Source organism: Nymphaea colorata, chromosome 13 (assembly GCF_008831285.2).
Source record: "Nymphaea colorata isolate Beijing-Zhang1983 chromosome 13, ASM883128v2, whole genome shotgun sequence".
NCBI classification, from domain to species: domain Eukaryota; kingdom Viridiplantae; phylum Streptophyta; class Magnoliopsida; order Nymphaeales; family Nymphaeaceae; genus Nymphaea; species Nymphaea colorata.
The window spans coordinates 1,943,491-1,962,027 of NC_045150.1; the positions used below are offsets into that span (position 1 = coordinate 1,943,491).

Consider the following 18,537-nt stretch of genomic DNA (forward strand, 5'->3'; position numbering starts at 1 on the left):
GGGCCCAACCGTTTATCTGAGGTGCCCTTTTTCCTTGGCCCGAGCCTTGCCCGAGTCGGGCCGAGTACCCTCCGACAGCTAGCCTTGTGCCCAACCTTACTTGAGATTGAACATTGAATTATATACAAACCATTGGCGTCCTTATTTCCAATGCAATACCTAACTCTTCTTGTTCGATCTTTTAGAACCATACGAAGAAACGCAAAACCACATTCAGATTTTTGCATGCAGCCTGACTTAGATGTCCATCTGTCCATCAGATCTGGTAATTAAAATTACGTACAATTCTGATGCCAAATGTGTGTTTTCTTATCGAATCTAGATGATACATCGAGTTGCCTAAGAAATTGAATATCGATCGATGTCTATACCATCGCCATCCTTATTTACAATACCAATAGATCATGAGAGGTTTGAAGCAACGATTGGGGTGAGGGCTCGAAAATGATTAATTACTATTTCAAATCTTTTAGGTGCCAACTCTTTCATACAATAAAAAAGAGACAGTGATGCGCAAGTTGAAGTATGGAGGAGGTGACATCTCGAAACATCCAAAGTAGATCTTGTATTCTACAAAGACAAAAGTTGTGTGAAAGCTTTGACTCTCTTTAAAATGGTAGAATAAAATACTCTTCCTATTGAAATCTTTGGTTATTATTCGTTTCATCTACTTTATAACTTTTTAATGCTCACTGTTTATGTTTTAACTAATATTTTTCAATTAACTAAACTTTACCAATTATAACTTTGGTATTTTACAAATTGCTTTATTAAAACTTTGAAGTTGCTCGTTCTCTATTTTTTTTTTTTGTAAAATGAAACAACATTCAAACATCAAAATTTTAGAAGCATGGGGTCATAGCCCAACGGTGCCATGTGTAGTGGCGAGTCAGAAAATTTATTTATTTGGAAAAACGCTTATTCACAGGTTTTCACGTTAATAATAAAATAAATATTAAAATATAAAAAAATTGAGAGGCTAGTACGACCTCACGTTATATGTGGTGGCCCCGCCGCTAGCCTTGTGTTAGTTTTTCAGCTATTTTTTAAGGCACTAAAAAGTTGTCTTATTAAATATATATTTGGGTATTCCAAAAGCGATTAACATTGGCTCAAACCCATAGCTCCATGTAAGCATGATCCGTGAGTCGCAGTCTTACGATGATAGAAATAATTGCTGCGAAATCTAAGCCGACAGGACCATTTTTTGAGGACGTTTGAAACGCATTTCCAGCGTTCCGCTGAAGTCGACACACATATCGGACGTGGAACAGGAGGGACGCAGGCCAAAGGAAGCACATTAAGTGGGTGTGTTCCGCGCTGGAACAGTTGTCGCGCTCGAGGAACGCTGCTTCTCTCTTCGCGGCTCCTCCCCTGCCATTACTCTCTCTCTGGTAGTGGGTTTTTCTTCGATCGTGCATTTCTTCTTCCTCTGCTGCATCAAAGAAGTCTAGGTAAGGCCTATTCTCCTTTCTCTTTTTCTCAGTCACTGTAAAATAGGGTTTCTATGTTGTATTTTTTCGTGGTTGCGATATCTATATTCGTTGGTTCTTTCCTTCTATCTTCTCCGTATCTCTCTCTCTCTCTCCCCCTCTCTCTCTCTTTCTCTTGCAGATTTTGTGACGCATTTGTTTCGTTCGGTTGAATAAACTGTCCTTTCCGATTTTTGCATCAATTTTTGGATTGTGCTTTTCTTGCATTGCTTCTGATTTTACAGATCTTCTTTATTATTTTGATTCTTTACGCTTTCTTGGTGAAGACGTAGTAATTGTGTTTAAAATGATATTCCGGTGATTTTAAGGATTTTTGATATTGAATGTATTCCAGTTACATCGTATTGAAGTGTAACAACAAGTATGCAGTTTGACAGAATGCAACATTTGGAGTAGACTGCTGGGCATATCAGCAGCACATACTTGTGCCCATCCACTGTTTGTTGAAATACCAACAAGGCAATAACCCTCTGGTTTCAAGGACTGTGGTAATCTAGCTCCATGCACGTCTTAGCTGAGTAAATTTTGTAATTACATGTAATTCTCTTATTGGCTTATGCTGAACCATACCTGATCAGGATAACATGTTATTGGCAGATGTGAGTGCAAACCTGATGCTAGTAGTAGCTTGTCAACTCCAAGTTCTTAAGTCCTTTGTAGCATCAACCTGCTACTTTTTTATTTTGGTTGAGATGACTTGATGTATTTTCTATTTGTTATAGGGCTATATGGCAACCGTAAGAGATTTGAAAATTAAGACAAGTACTTGTAAACGCCTCCTTAAGGAGCTTCACTCATATGAGAAAGAAGTTGAAAGGGAAGCTGCAAAAACAACTAACATGAAGGAGAGTGGAGCTGATCCTTACGCTCTCAAACAACAGGTAGTATACAGACTTTGTTTGTGTTTTAGTTGTGACTGGACATGGTCTAACTCAGTTTTGTTGAAACAGCCTGAATCCCCACTTTGAATCAAATTGGTGGCAAAAGCTATTCACCGGCTGATTCAAGGGGGCCAAGTGTTATCCGCTATTCATTTTTTAATTAATTTTGATATTTTGATTCTATTTTTCAAATTATTCAATTTACATTTTATTTTAATTTTTTTTTTCAAAATTGTTGACGCTCCTCAAGTGGATCTTCATTATGCTTTTATTGAAAAAAAGTGTGGTTTGTTGATGGACCATGGCTTGCGATCTTTACTTCTAACTGAAGCACATCAAGGTTTACCACTATGGCACTATGTGCACAAAAAATATGACACACACTAGAAAATATTCGCTTCAACTCCTGACATCTCAGGAAGTGTGTTTTATGTGCATCCATGTACAATAATTGGCATCTTCTAGACAATTTGCACTGGAAACACAGCAGCAGACATGGATATACTTTGGCTAGAACCAGCCTCATGGATGTGCTTGTCTTTGCTTATTTATCATAGTCATGCTTTGGTTTGAATCTCTTTCATACAGACATGCCTAAAAGGCAGCAGTACCCATGTTAAAGTGCAGTTAGCACATTTTGTGCCTCCTGTCTCTGTCAACTTTTGCTCTTAGTTAACTTTGACTAAGTCCAGTTTTTTCTCTTTTTCAGAGAGAGAGAGAGAGAGAGATGCATGCATGCATTAAGCATCTCATTCACATTCCCTTTGAAACTTAAATGTCTTCTAATGCTCATTTACTCTAAGAATGATAAATGTGTTCAACTAGTCCCATTTTGTGCTGGTTTTACTCAACCCTTTATTTTTAACAATTGCTCACTCATTGCTTTGTAATCTACCTTGTGGATGTGATCTCTACATCCAAACTAAAGAGTGATGCATTTGAATGTATAATTAAGTTTTTTAAATGAGTGGTCTAAATTTTTTTGCTTTCTAAAACTCATATAACTTATTAAACAACATGATTTTATGTGACTTATATGTTTTTGAGTATATAGACTACATCTATATAGTATCAACTATCAAGTTAATGGGACCATTTGTAATCAGTTCACATAGTGCATATATATATATATATATGTATGTATGTATGTATGCATGTGTGTATGTATATATATATGCCATCCAAACTCCGAGAGCTGTCCTGGTTTTTGGGTTGCTGGAAGATGTTCATTGTGAATCCAACTGTACAAATGTGAATTAAGGATTGGAAAAATCACAAAAGTCCAAGTAGGTTGGATTTAGGAACTGAAAAATCTAAACAATTAAATAAACATATTTTACAAAATCCAATTTAGATGCTGGATTTTTACAGTTTTTTTTTTAATAATATAGTTTTGGAATATTCTGAGGACAGCGATGCAGTTGGGTTCACTGAAAACAACCTCAAGTAGCTGGCGAAGTTGCATATGCAAACCTTAAATGGCCTATATATGTAAACAAATAAATCAATGATTTACATTGTTTTATATAAATTGGGGGGGAGGGAGGGTGGTTAATAATATAAATAATAAATCAATGATTTATATTGTTTTATAAAACATGGGATACTTAATAAATTGAACACGTGCATTGGATTTCGATTTTTTTCAGATCTATAAGTTTGAGTCTTTCAAGTTCATTGGGGAGTTGGATAGCAAAAATCGAGCTGGAATGCGGCTGAACCAGCTGGATGGTAAAACGTAGTAGTGTAATCAAATCTTTTGAATATGCTTTTCACCTCTGTCCACAATTGTATTGCATTGTCGGACATAGTTTGGGGAAATTTTCCAAAAAGTTAAATTTTTTTGCTCATCAGATTTTTAATGTTACATCAGACTTTGATTCTCTTGTCTTGCTCAAAATGCACATCCGAGCTTGAAAACTTCAAAATGTAGGTTTCTAATGAATCTGTTAAAATGTTATATTTACAAGGTTAGAGTATGCAGAAAAAGCCATGTGAAGTTGTACTTTGAGGTAAGGCTGGGCATCGGGCCGGGTCGGGCCGGGCCGGCCCGTTAAAAATGTAAAAAACGAGGCCCGACATTATAATGGGCCAGCCCAAGGCCTGGCCCGTTTAGAAACGGGCCGGACCAGGCCCACCTAATATTGGGCCTCGGGCTTAACTTATGCCCGAGGCCCGGCCCGGCCCGATTATTAACGAGCCGGGCTTTTTCAGGTTAAAGGAGTTGAAGAACATGGGGAGGGAGACAAGTGAGCTTGGCACCGGCGACCTATAGAAACAGAGGCTTAAGTTGTAGCGGTTTTCATATGACAGGGGTGGAGAGATATAGGGGAATGGTCATGTTCTGGCAGACCTCGAGCAATGCGCGTCGCTCGGCTACCTCAACATTCAGTTTTTTGAAAAAAAAAAAATAATGATGTCGGGCTTCTCGGGCCGCCGACGATCACAACGGCAGGCCCGAGCCCGTTAACCTCAACTCGGAAATCATTATTTCAAGGCTCGGGCCCAGGCCCGTAACGGGCCGGGTACCGGGTACCCGGCGGTGGCCCGGCCCGTTGCCCAGGCTTACTTTGAGGTGATTGGATTTGTCTGGACATAACTGTCTGGGATGTCCCAGTCTCTCTCTCTCTCTCTCTTCTCTCTCTCTCTCTCTCTCTCTCTCTCTCTCTCTCTCTCTCTCTCTCTCTAGGTGGCTTCATATGGATGGTTTTGGTTTTGCATTTCCTTCAACTTTCTAACATTCTGATTTGGATTTTTCTTAAGCCTTCTTTCTTTGCATTTTGCCACATAGAAATCACCCATGTGCTTTGGAATCGATTAATGGTGCATGCAGTTGCAACTTAGAACTCATTGACACATTTGCATACAAATTTTTATATTGTCAAGCCATAGAAAAATGAATCTTTTTAACATAACCACATGACCCAAGAGTTTGTGACAAAATGCTAAGTATAAGGGTAGTTCTCGCCTATGTGCATTGAAAAACACCAAATTATGACTGCCCATAGAGAGATGCATCTAGTTACGCTTAATGACACAATATATATGTATATATATATATATATTTATTTATTTATTTATATATATATATATATATATAGAGAGAGAGAGAGAGAGAGTATTTGGTAAATACCTGACCAGTTTGGTAAGGGATAAAAACCAGACCTCTTAAATTTATGTTAAAAAGGTATTTAAAACAAAATATAAACCTCCTAGTGTGTTTATAAACACTAATATAATATCAGTCATGTTTTAGTTCCGGTTATTTTTGTTTAAAAAAAAGGATCTTTTTACTGTCAAAATTTTAATGTAATAAGAGAGCAGTTCATTTTTCGATTATTAAAAACCATTAATAAAGTAAAAGACGACTAACTTAATATGTGCTTCTCACCAAATCAATCTTAAGATCATAGCTATAAGGTTAGATTGCAAAAGATGATTAATGGGTCTCATTTTTGTCTCTTACCAAGTAGGTTGTGTTTTACGGTTTTACCAACTTTCATATAGTTCAATCCTCCCAGATGCCAGACCGCTAAAATTAAAAAAAAGTTGTCACTAAAGCAATCACTACATTGGCGTTAAGATGGTTTATTGTGTGGCAATCACTAAAGCAGCTTCCTCATTTGATGGAGGATGGAGGCAGGGCTTCAGCTTGGAAACGTGGAAGACGGGATGAATGTTGCTGCCTGCTGGAAGAAGTAGCTCATAAGCCGTGGTCTCGACTTTCCTAATGATTTTGTATGGCCCGACGTAGCGAAGAGACAACTTGTTGTATCCTCGAGGCAGTCGGTAAGAAGTTCCCTGGACTGGCCTGTGCAAATATACCCACTCCTCCACGCTATAGTGCTGCTCGCGGTGCTTGTGGTTGTACTGGATGACCATGCAATTTCTGCAACTGATAAATGTGCTTTCAGGTCCCGCAGGATGACATCCCTACACTTGAGCTGGGTGTTGACCTCTTCCTCTCTCATGGTACCTCGGTGGACGTTTGGTGGCAGCTGCTCATAGCCTCATATACAACTTCGAATGGTGTGGTACCCGTGGACGAATGTCAACTAGTATTGTAGGAGAGTTTAGGCCACGATAAGTAGTCCACCCACAGCCTCGGCCACTGTCATGCAAAGCATCTTAAGTCCGTCTCGAGGTAGTGGTTGACAACCTCAGTTTGGCCGTTTGCTTGGGGGTGATAAACAGTGCTCAACTGTAACATCCTGCCTTGCAAGTGAAAATATTCTTGCCAAAATGCACTTATGAAGATTGGGTCTCTATTGCTGGTGATCGTGCGAGGCATTCCATGCAGCTTCCCTACATTGTCCTGAAAAGTTTTGGCCACCGTCGTTGTTGTGTAGGAGTGGGCTAGGGGAATGAAGTGAGCATACTTCGAGAGGCGATCAACGACCATGAATATGACAGACTTACCTCTGGACACCGGAAGCCCTTCTATGAAGTCCATGGAAATATCTTCCCATATCTGTTTGCGGGTGGGAAGTGGCTTGAGGAGGCCGGCTAGTCTCATTGTTTCATATTTGTTACTCTGACATACATTACACAGCTGAATGAAATTTCTAACATCTCTCTTCATGCTAGGCCAGTAGAACATGGTGAGCAATCGTCTGTACATCCCCTCTACACCCTCGTGTCATGCGTGCAGTCATTGTGGCAATGCTACAGAAGTAAGTTGGGCAGGGCAGTATCCAGGGGAATGTAAATTTGACCGCTGTGATGTAAATAAGGGGGTTTCCATCCGTATCCGTAGTCTGAAGAGGATGACTGTCCATGCGCTTTTTGATTTTCCTAGCTGATTCTGCTTCCTGCTGTGCCTGTCGAATTTGCTCCCATAGCTGGGTCTAGACCTGCATCATGGTTATCAAACCGTTGGCTTGCTACTCTACAGTCATGGATCTTGAGAGTCCACCGGCGGCAGTATTCTCCTTCCCTCTACAAAAATGCACCTCGAAGTCGAATCCCATCAGCTTGAGGATCCATTTTTGTAATGTCAGTGAGAGGGATGGTTGTTGTAGACAGCATCTTAGGCTTTGATGGTCTGTGAACACCACAAACCATTTCCCCATTAGGTAGTGTTTCTACTTCAGGACAGCCAAGACGATACCCACCAGCTTTCTCTCATATGCAGACTTGATGATGAAGGCCACTCCCATCACCCTGCTGAAATAGGCCACGAGATGAGTCTCTTGGCTCCACACCGCCCCGACTTCCACATCTGAGGCATCTGATTCCACCGTGAAGGGAAGCCTGAAAGTTGGCATCTGCAACACAGATGCAGTGGTGAATGCATGTATCTGCTGTTGGAATGCTTGTTCAGCCTGCATGCTCCATAGGAACCTTGCCCTTCTTCATTAACTCAGTAAGGTGTGCTGTGATAAGCCCATAGGTCTTGACAAACTTCTGATAATAGCATGTGAGCCCCAAAAATGCACGCTGTTTTATTATTGTCTGAGGCGTCTTCCAATTCTTCACTGTCCTCACCTTTTTCTCCTCCATACTCACCTGCCATTGGTTGATCACTTGCCCCAGATATGAGATGGTCTATGTCCTGAACGTGCACTTTGATGGTTTCACATGCAACTCAATTTGCTGCAGTATTGATAATACTGCTCGAAGGTGCTGCAGATTCTCTTGTTCCTCGCTGCTATAGGTGAGAATGTCCTCAAAAAACACTAGAACGAACCTGCGCAGAAAGGGGCAGAATAGGTCGTTCATTAGGGACTGAAAAGTGGACGGTGCATTCGTCAACGATGGTGAACTCGTAGTGCATGTCGTGAGTATGGAAGGCGTTCTTCAGAACATCCTCAGTGGCAACTCTGGTTTGATGGTAGCCCGAATGTAAGTCTAGCTTGGAAAAAAGGCGAGCTCCATGCAGATCAAGTAGATTGTCTACAACTGGAATATGGTATTTATCCTTGACCCTGATGGCATTCAGCACGCGTAAACGCCAACTGCCATCCTTCTTCTTGACTAGTAGGGCTGGCGATGTGATTGGGCTTCAACTCGGTTGGAGCACCCTAGTCTCTAACATCTCCTGCACTAACCGCTCCAGTGCCTCCTTCTGGAAGTGGTAGGATCACAACTTCACTGGTTTGGCACTTGGCTGGAGCTTGATCCAGTGTTCATGACCGCGTCGAGGCAATAGGGTAACAGGTGCTGCAAAGACTTGTGGAAACTCCTTCAGCAGGTCATCAAAGTGCCGTCCTAAGGGCGCTTGTCGGTTGTTGGCCTGTTGCCTTCTTTCTCTGAAGGGCATTGTGTTGACAACAGGAAAAAGGAGGTCGATGGTCCTTTCATCATACTCTGTGCGAACTCAAATTCACACGACCTTTTGGGTGCAGCCTCTATCGTCAGCTGATCACCACCACCCCACCCCCGCCCCCCCGTTTGGAACTGCATCCTCATGCTAACAAAATCCCATACAACCTCTCTGATTTCAAGCAGCCATTGGATGCTTTCAAACTTCTCTTGGTATTCGACATTTGTTCCCATCTGTTTGATTTTGGAGATCTCGACATTGTAATCCAGGTAAAACGATGGTCCGAACTGAGCAATAATCTCCCTCACTAGGGTTTGGCTTCACTTAGTGCGCCAGCAGCCATCTGTACCAACAGATAGGTACGCCTTCGAGGTACACTGCCGCATGATTGATCCTCTATTCTCCTCCGATTCCCTGCATTCAAAGTATTGGTCCGATGGGAACACCCAGCTCACAGGATCCTTCCTATTGAATCTCGGAAACTCCATTTTCACTTACTTCCATGGACCTCCTCCAGATACGCCGAAGGAAAGGAGTTTCCTCTGCGATCGTCATTGGTGTTCGTTCAGAATTTGGAGAACGACGCGTACCTTGCTGGAGGACTTCACACATCATATCCACCAGCATCTGTTGCTTGGCGACCATTGTGTTGAGGAGTGCATCCACGGCCTCCAATCGCTGCTCTACCATATGCATTCTCCCTCCCACTCCTCCTAGCGCTGTCTCGAACTGTGCTCGATGGATGGTGCTCTACTTTCACCATTGCTTTTCGTGCAGTGACCCTTTTCGCCATGGCCTGAGATTGCAAGCAAAGGTGCTGACTGAATGTGGATAATGTTGGACAAGCAAGTTGCTGTCAAGTTTCAAAAGATAATATGTCACTTATAGAATGCAATCCTTAACGGTCTTACATATGTATTAGGTGCAAGTTTGTTGGGTAAGTATATATCCTGTCCTTTTAGTACTCGATGACTTTGTATCGAACTTAAGTTGGATATCTTACTGTGTTTCTGAGGAGAAATAAGACACATTGCTTAGTGTGGGCCTTCACTGAATTAAATAACAAGATATGCAGTTTGAACATATTCATGAGGTCGGCTGATTTTTCTACACCTTTGTAGCTTCACACTTTTATTGTAAAAGCTTCATATCTTCATTATTTTGCAAATTGTACATGGTATGAGCCACTTGTGTTTTTCTGTTCTCCTTAGTGTTTGATAGAAGTATCATTTTTATTAATTATGCTGTCTTCATCTTTATTTGAGCAGGAAAATGTATTAGCTGAGTCACGAATGATGATACCTGATTGCCATAAACGCTTAGAGGCTTCACTGGCTGATCTTCAAGGCATACTGGTAATTTTATTAGCTTTAATGATAGTTAAACTTTGATTTGGTTCATCTTTCCTCATCCTTTCTTTCGTTACTTTCAGGAAGAGTTCAAAGAAGAAAGCAAGGGAGGCCCAGAAATTGATGAAGCGGAGAAAGTTGTTGTGGAGATTAAAACTTTGTTTAAGGGTTGAACAAGTTAATGAGTATTTTTCATCCAACGTTCTTTGGTTGCCAGATGATCTGGTCCTTGTAAGCTTTTGGTACAAACTGCTTAACTGATCTGGTTTTACTACAGAAAGTATCTGACTATTAGGTGTTGTCCTTTCGGTATCCTTTTCATCATCACTAAGGCTGTGTTTGGAATAAACTTTTGGATACAATAAGGTTTTTTTTTTGGGGGGGGGGGGGGGGGGGGGGGGGGTTGTGAATAATTTTACAGAAATCTTATGAGAAAACTAAGGGAATTGGAACTATATTAATATGTCCAATTCACCTTGCAATATAATCTGCTGTTTTTAGCTTAGAAGATGAAGGTAAAACAAAGACAAATTGCAATATTGCATTAAAATTGAAGGTGGTCATAGGTCTGGGTGCCATCTTCATAACTAACTCAACCTCATTGGGGCTGCGATCGGGTACACTTACTTATTTTTAGGATAATTGAGTACAACATTATCATGTAGTGTTAAGTACAAGATGTGAAGGTTTTATGAAACATGAAATAGTCAATAATACGAGATACCGATGGCAGTTAAAAACTAGAAATTGAAAATGTTAGTTCTCTTGCTTGATCGACCACCTCTTGCTCCTTTCTCTCTCTCTCTCTCCCCATTTGATGAGCTGGAGCAATCTAACCTCCCATGCAGATGCCCCCATGAATGTGTCGGTGAGCATGCATGAGAAGTAGCTGCTTGATATATATATATATATATATATATATGTTACCTTGCCATCTAACCAAAGCGATTGAATTGAAGCAGATAGAAGATTGCGAGCAAGACAAGGAGAAAAGTGTGTGAGTTTATTAGATGATAAAATACCCATCACTTATTTTTCTTTGCTTTTTTCTTATCCGTCCAACATGATTTATCAGATGGTCAAGATTTGATGGCTGGATGACTCTGAAAAGCCAGTCACTATTTAATATATATATATATATATATATGTCATTAATGTTTTAGTGTCTTTAGTACCTGCCCTCAAACAAATTCTCATGCCACAGAATGTGGATAAAGGACATACGATTTTATCTCCCTTGTTTAATACAAGTGTTATGAAACTTTGGAAGCTGGACTCTATGAACAAGGTCAGACAATACAAAAAATTGATATTTGACAGCAAATGTGGGTCTATTATCGTATCAATTACAGTTCGGTTAGCAGGTCCTTGCACAACAACAAAAATGAATCTCACCCATGCAAAGCACAAGGAACAGGCCAAGAGTCCAGTCAAAATCAAATTAAAACCGAAACTTGGTTCACAGTTATCTCCTAGCTACTCAATGGGTTCACCTCTTGTCGTCGAACTTTCTTCGGACCCACATGATCATAAGTATATTCATAACGTGATCTGGAAGACGGTATGGCCAGAATTTTCCTTCTTAAACCTGCTTTGATATAAAGACGTTTAATAAATTCTGGATAATAAGGACAAATAACTAAAGTCGTCAGGTACACTTTTGAGCCCAATTGCACAATGACAATGGTTGAGATAGCAATCAACCTGAAAAAGGGGTCATTAGGTGATCCTGATCATTATATATAGGTGTTTCAAAGTAGTCTTAAGAAATATCCTGTAACTGAAGTATGGTGGAGAGTTGAAGAGATTTTACCTTTCTTACAGTTTCTATTCAAAATCAACTACCTCAAAGAAAATAACAGGAAAGAAGAACACCACCAAATTGAAACTCGGCTATTTGCTTGATAGAAACAGTGTTCCCGATATCAGCATGCAGTCAAAAGTTGTGGAATGCCATTTTGCTGATCATGCCACCAGAGATGTAAATCATGCATCTAGACTTGTCGGTACATGTTCTATGAAAAGATCTGTCAATGGGAAGATGTCCTTCAACATTCAGCCATCATAGGAGAGGGGCTTCAAGATCTATATGCTCAGTGATCAAATGCTCAATGTCTGCATTGGAGACCGATTTTCACAAAAAAAAAAAAAAAAAAAAACACCATGACCAAGGCGACTATTCAGCCTGTACAATGCCTTCCTCATTCTACAAACATGCCCATTGTTGTTTTTTATTTGTTTGGATGTCTCCATGTAAACTTCTTAATTGAATTCTCAATTACAGAAAAACATTTTTATCCCACATTTTAATTACAGCCTACAGAATAAGGTGCACTCTGTGGTAATTTTTGCAACAAGCTGGGCAAACATTTCATTATAATCAATCCGCTCAATTTGAGTAAAGCCCTTGACAACAAATTGAGCTTTAAACCGCTTGTCTAAGCCACCGTTATACTTGATGCGATATATCCATTTACATCTGACAAGTTTTTTTTTTTCTTTTTTTGGTAGAGGAACAATTTCTCATATGCAGCTTCTTTCAAGTGCGATGATCTCTTCAACCATAGCTTATAGCTTGTCTCCACTTAGGGTGTTTATTAGCCTCCTCAAAGTTTTTTGAGTTCAGGTAAAAGTAAGTATTTTAGATAAATGATAAGTAACTTTGAGATAAGTTTTGGGAAGTCAAACGCTTGTCTATAGAGCTGAGTGTTTTCGTATAAAAATCACTTACTTTAAATAGAGGGTGAGTGACACAAGTTGATCGTCTAAGGGAAGGTTGTCGGTTAGTAGACTCAGTTTCAGATCTAATAAGTGATGGTGGTGGGTCTGCATTCATTGGTTAACAGACTTTGGTTCTAATAACAAATGGTGCTCCCTCGGCATTGATTGGTTAATAGACTTTAGGTTCAGATATGATAACCAATGGTGGTGGTTCGACGAGGCTGCTGGACTCGGTGGTCGATGGTCTGTTTCATTGGACAAGATTTCGCCTTCTATGGAAACGTCAGGCGTAGGACATGAGGCTCAAGAGTAACCACATTATAACCACATTATCACCAGCACTGACAAGAGGAAGAATAAATTAATAAAACTTTTCGTAACCACATTGGGAAGAGTAAACAAAACTTTTCTGGAAAAAAAAATTGAGTTTCCTTTCCTTTCTCCTTTCTCCCTTCGCTTGTTGTCTCATAAGGGTTCTTGTTCAAATAATCACACATTCCGAAAGATGAACTTTTTTTATGTGATTCAAAGCATTTATAGCCTGCTAGAATAGCCGTGAAAGGTACATTTGAAAATCTCATTTTTCAATTTTATTTGTACCCTCGTACCATCTTAGAGGTAGCATAAAAATTCGAAGCATAGTGCACGAAAATTTTATGTACAAGCTTGTAATGCTGCCTTGTGGTGACTAAAGCTTTTGGTATAATCGAAATCGATGGCCAACAAATTTATTTAATCAAGGATGTTCTGATGACGAATGAGAGAATTATAGTGTCAGTCCCTATATGCAGATTGTCTTGACTAATATACCCATCTGAATAGCAAAGAAGTGTTTTCGTTTTCTGGTTTCGTCATTTTCATTTTCTCATACCCGTCATTATTTTAGATCTCTTTCTTTATCTCAAATGTTATATATATAACATGTTCTGTTATCTCATATTCTAATCGTTATCTAAGATATTATACTTGCTTTGGTATCTCATGCTCTTGCAGTTATCTCAAATGCTACCAAACTTATTGTATTATCTCATAGCCTTCTCCTTATCTCAGATACTATAAAACGTGTTTTGTTATCTCATATTTTTGTTTTTATCTCAAGCTCTATAAGACTCGGTTCGTTATCTCATACCTCTATCGTTATCTTACACATTATGAAACATGTTATTTAATCGTAACTCCTTCACTATCTCATACTTCTTCTACTATCTCATACCCTATAAAACACATTATTTGATTCTACCCTCTTCGTTATCTAGAACGCTATAGAACCTATTATTTGGTCAGAAATGTGTGCCATAAGGCGCGTACTAAAAATGTTAGAAATGTGTGCTGCACTCATGCAATGTTAAGGCATTGAAATAAAAATACACATTCTACTTTTTTAGCGTAAAGATCAATACTGAATGTTCATTTATTGATAGTACAGTCACTCGTGACATTATAAGACGCGTATTAAGAATGTTAGAAATGTCTGTTGTATTCATGCAAGCATTGAAGTAAATATGCACATTGTACATTGTACTTTTTTTATCGTAAAGATCATTACTGAATGTTCATATTTGATAGTAAAGTCAGATAGTAAAGTCACTGGCACAGAAACTCCTTTCATGTAAATCATGAACATGAAAGAGAAAAACTCACGCGGTTGCACAAAAAAAACTCGTTCTCGTAAAAACCATGAACATGGAAAAAATGATAAAACATTAAGGAAAAAAATCATAGGAGAAAATGATGAACATGAAGAAAAAGAAAAAGACGCAAAGAAATAACGTGGCTCGGCGTAGAATCCTACGTCCATCCATGTTGAAGGAGTTGAAGCCTTTCTTTCTCTCTCGATATAATAGATTGACCCATATATACATAAACTAAAGCTAGACATCCAGTCATATATACATAAACTAAAGCTAGACATCGAATCAGACCGAGCTTCACAAAGTCAAACTAGAACTGATCCAAAGTTATTACTGACAGTCGAAGCCCGACCACAAAGTCAAACTCGAACTGATCCAAAGTTCTTACTGACAGTCGAAGACCGAGCCGTTTATTGAACCAAGCCCAACCGCCAGACCCGGTTCGATATCTAAACCATTAATTTTTTCATATCTTCTGCCAAGATCCGTGACACGTGAAAATTTTATAAAAGTATCATCAACAACACAAAAGAGTGTTGCCTCATCTACAACACAAAAAAAGAGTTTTTTTAGAGAATCATCGACGATGCAGCTTAGATGAACCCTTTATATATATATATATATATATATATATATATATATATAGAGAGAGAGAGAGAGAGAATATAGAATATAAAACATGTAGAAAATGAGCTATTAGTAAATACGTATAACCACCATTTTAAACATCATTATAAAAACAATATATGGCCGTTTTCACTATTTAATTTTACTTTACACTGTTTTTTCTCTTTTTATTTTAAATAGGCCTCTGTCACACACACACACACACATATATATATATATATATATATATATATATATATATATATATATATGAACAATATATGACCGTTTTCACTATTTAATTTTACTTTACACTGTTTTTTTTCTTTTTCTTTTAAATAGACCTCTGTCATATATATATATATATATATATGTCATATATATATCAAACCAAGCAGAACCACGACTTGGCCCACCCAAGTCTCGAGATACCCAACACACGTCGGGGTCATTGAAAAGTAACCACCATATCTCGCAATAATCCAAAAAAAGGAAAAGAGAAACCCTTGAAAATGGGAGGACAAAAACCGCGCTCCACAACACGGACTGTAAGCCAAAGCTAGTCCATGCAGGCCGAGAAAAAAAAAGAAAAACAAAAACAAAAACAAAAACGCCAGAGCTGCTCGGAATCCTGCTTTATTAGTGTGCACATGCTAAGCAGACCCGTGCTCCGACTCCGAACACTGGCCTTGGTAAACTAAGTTACCCTGAAGGCTAAAGAAAAAGGTCACCTGGTCGCACTCGTAAAATGCAACATAGTGCGAATCAATGCCAAAATTTACCACAGGGAATAGTCACAGTGCTAATCTACAACAAAATTTAACGTACAGGTAACGGTCGGACATAGTGTTTAGTGCTTTTGGTGGGTACACACCCATGAGAGAAAAGGAGGAAAGAAAATATACAAGAGTTACATTAAAAAGCAATACAGAAAAACAAGTTCCAAAGCTACCACCTCAGTCCTCAAAAATACAAAATCTGAGAGGCGGGGAAAATCTGTCCTTGGGAAAAAGGAAAAAAGATAAAAAGGAATATGGCACATTGTCCTTTGTCTACATGTTTATACCGATAGCGAACTCGTTTGGTACTCCTGTTAGCAGCCCAGTTGCTGGTGATGTTGCTCCTGGGAGAGGAAGACGAGATGCCAAGTGAGACCCATGAGGGCCACCATGTTCAGCAGAGAAGAATAGCTGTTCAGAATCTTCAGCCTCTTGTTCATCTTCACTAGCCGCGACTTGACCGCCTCTTTCTCCAAATCCACTCTGCGCGGGGCGGCGCTGGTGGTTGTCACCTCTGCAGCAGCATTTCCAGTGACTGCGGCATCAGCAGCAGTTGCTGTCACATGGGTCTCCACTTGATCCATGTCGTCCATGTCACGACCTCTTCCTTCCTCCTTTTCCAGCTTCAGTCTGTCGTACATCACCTGGAGAATATAGCCAAGAAAGAAACAAACTTGAATGCACATCTTCAAAGCTTTGAAGTCAACAATCTCTCAGGAGAATTTTCAGATCTCAATTTTTCATAGTCAGGTTCACTTTTTCATTTCATTAGCCTGAAGTTTTGATGAGGATTTCCGATTTAACATTTCTGATTCAAATCTTCAACCCTAACTCAAATATCCAACCTCAAATCTTGAATGGTAGTAAGTTCGAATTGCCAATGAATACTTCTAATTCGATATTAATTTCAGCGATTCAAATTGGGGATCCAGTGCAAACCAAACAAAAAGCCTAGAAAATGTGCAGTTAGAGAGCTCGCCTTTGTCGCACGAGGTTCTATACACAGCATATTGACCAGAACGAATCCTAGGGAGGCGAGGAGATTGAAGGCCTGAAGTTTATCGGCTCTGCTCGCAGACGACCACCGGCGAGACAAGTAGTGCGTGATCAGACAGATTCCGATGCTGTAGGTCATTGTCCGGAAGTAGACCGGATATAACTTGCTCTGCACCACGCCGAGCTGCTGTCTCGGCAACGCCCTCGCCAGGACGTGGCTCGACACGAACGTCACCCAGAAGCAAGTTCCATAGACCACCGAGAATGCTAGCGAATGCAGCAGCCGCATCAACGAGCCCAGAGTCTCAAGTGAAATTGCGTACATTGCAGCGTCGTATAGAACATCCCTGCCTCTCTGAATTATGTCTGTGATGTTTCTTTTTCCTTCCGCCGCTGCATCCTGCGACCTTTCTGCAGCTTCATGGACCTTATTTCCTGCTTCTCGGGCCTTCTCCGCTCGGCCGTAAACATCCTGAGCCTTTTCCTTCACTTCTCGAGCCTTCTCCTCGAAACGTCCATAGGCGCGCTGCGCCTTCTCCTTCGCTTCTCTGGCCACCTCCTGTGCTGTTTCTGATCCACCACGTTTGATTTTTTCAGCACCACTTCCAACAGTCTCAGCTGCACTATCTTTCACTCTTTTGGCTCTGCTCACGACGTCTCCCATCTGTTTTTCGCTGGCGTCCTTCACTTTCTCTGCGACGTCTTCGCCGCCGTGCACTGCCTTTCGTGCGGCCTCTTTCGCAGAGGCTTCCATATCGGCCGCCCTGCTTGAAATCTTGTCATGGACGTCTACAACCTTCTCTTTCGCGGCAGCAAATGCTCCCGATATCTTCTCCTTGCAGGAACCAAGGGCATCACAGATCTTCGAGCCCTGTTTCACCTCTGTTTCTTCACCACCGGGGGAGACTGCCAGACCAAGGTTAGGGGGAACCGATGCCGTTTCCTTCAGCTTCTCCTCGTCTGAAGCACCTCGAGTTTTCTTCTGTTGAACCTTGTCACCGACTCCCTTCGATTCTCCTATAGCTCTTTCAACTGAAGCACTTTCTTCTACAACTGAAATAACGGGGAAAAACGTACTCCAACTTTTACTGATGCAAATTACCTCTCTTTGCATACATTATTAACAAGCATTTAAAACTTTCCTTATATTTTCATTAGCTCCATTGAGATTTGCATAAAACTACAGAAGAAGAAGAAGAAGAAGAAGAAGAAGAAGAAGAAGAATTACACTTGGAACACTCACCTTGGCGGGGAGTTGCGGAAGGACGGAGGCCCTCCCTCTCATACTCGACGACGATTACACGGTGGCCTTCTTTCACCAAGACATCGCCGCTGGTGGACGCCGTCTCTCCTCCTCTCTCCGGCGGAGGAGACCAAACACCCGCCGCTGCCAGCGAGCTCACCAGCAGCATCAAACCCACTGCGTGCATCATCTTCTCTCTCCCAATACCTGTTCTTCCGGTTTCAGTCGAAGGGGGAACCGCTTATCCTTCTCAGGTGACGCCCAACTTCCACTTCGCCGCTCAAATTCTCGGAGGACACATCCCACGTTGTAAAGGCGCTAAACCAGCAGCCTGCACGTCTCACTTAAACCGACACGCGGCGTCTAAGTGTCCTTTTCTGAACTTCAGATATCACCACGTAGCAGGATAGGGTTGTGTCTCTTGGGATGTTGCCGTCTCTCCGGTGCCTTCGAATGAGAACAATCATGGATCGAGGACGCAAACGGGTCCGTCTTTTCAAATGTTTTCAATAAATATTTTAAACATTTTCTTATTTTCTGATTGTCTTTTACAGTTTTTAATTTTTTTCTCGA

At 40.5% G+C, this 18,537-nt stretch overlaps 2 protein-coding genes across 5 annotated transcripts; one reads left to right on the forward strand and one right to left on the reverse strand.

Annotated features, from left to right (window-relative positions):
* The first annotated feature begins 1,172 nt into the window (after positions 1-1,172).
* LOC116266840 (tubulin-folding cofactor A-like) lies at positions 1,173-10,291 on the forward strand. 4 transcript variants are annotated; one of them, XM_050081213.1, is made up of 5 exons: positions 1,173-1,454; positions 1,863-1,978; positions 2,216-2,374; positions 9,908-9,994; positions 10,072-10,291. In XM_050081213.1, exons 3-5 carry the CDS (start codon positions 2,222-2,224, stop codon positions 10,159-10,161), a joined length of 330 nt encoding a protein of 109 aa, XP_049937170.1. In that variant the 5' UTR covers positions 1,173-1,454; positions 1,863-1,978; positions 2,216-2,221; the 3' UTR covers positions 10,162-10,291. The 4 variants fall into 4 exon arrangements, with proteins under 4 accessions (XP_049937170.1, XP_031504127.1, XP_031504126.1 ...); XM_031648267.2 differs by having other exon boundaries at positions 1,180-1,454; positions 1,828-1,981; XM_031648266.2 differs by having other exon boundaries at positions 1,180-1,454; positions 1,863-1,981.
* A 5,460-nt stretch (positions 10,292-15,751) lies between these two features.
* Positions 15,752-18,262, reverse strand: LOC116266741 (uncharacterized). The gene is made up of 3 exons (XM_031648055.2): positions 17,965-18,262; positions 16,705-17,774; positions 15,752-16,369 (listed from the first exon to the last, which is right to left on the reverse strand). Exons 1-3 carry the CDS (start codon positions 18,152-18,154, stop codon positions 16,040-16,042), a joined length of 1,590 nt encoding a protein of 529 aa, XP_031503915.1. The 5' UTR covers positions 18,155-18,262; the 3' UTR covers positions 15,752-16,039.
* Positions 18,263-18,537: the final 275 nt, after the last annotated feature.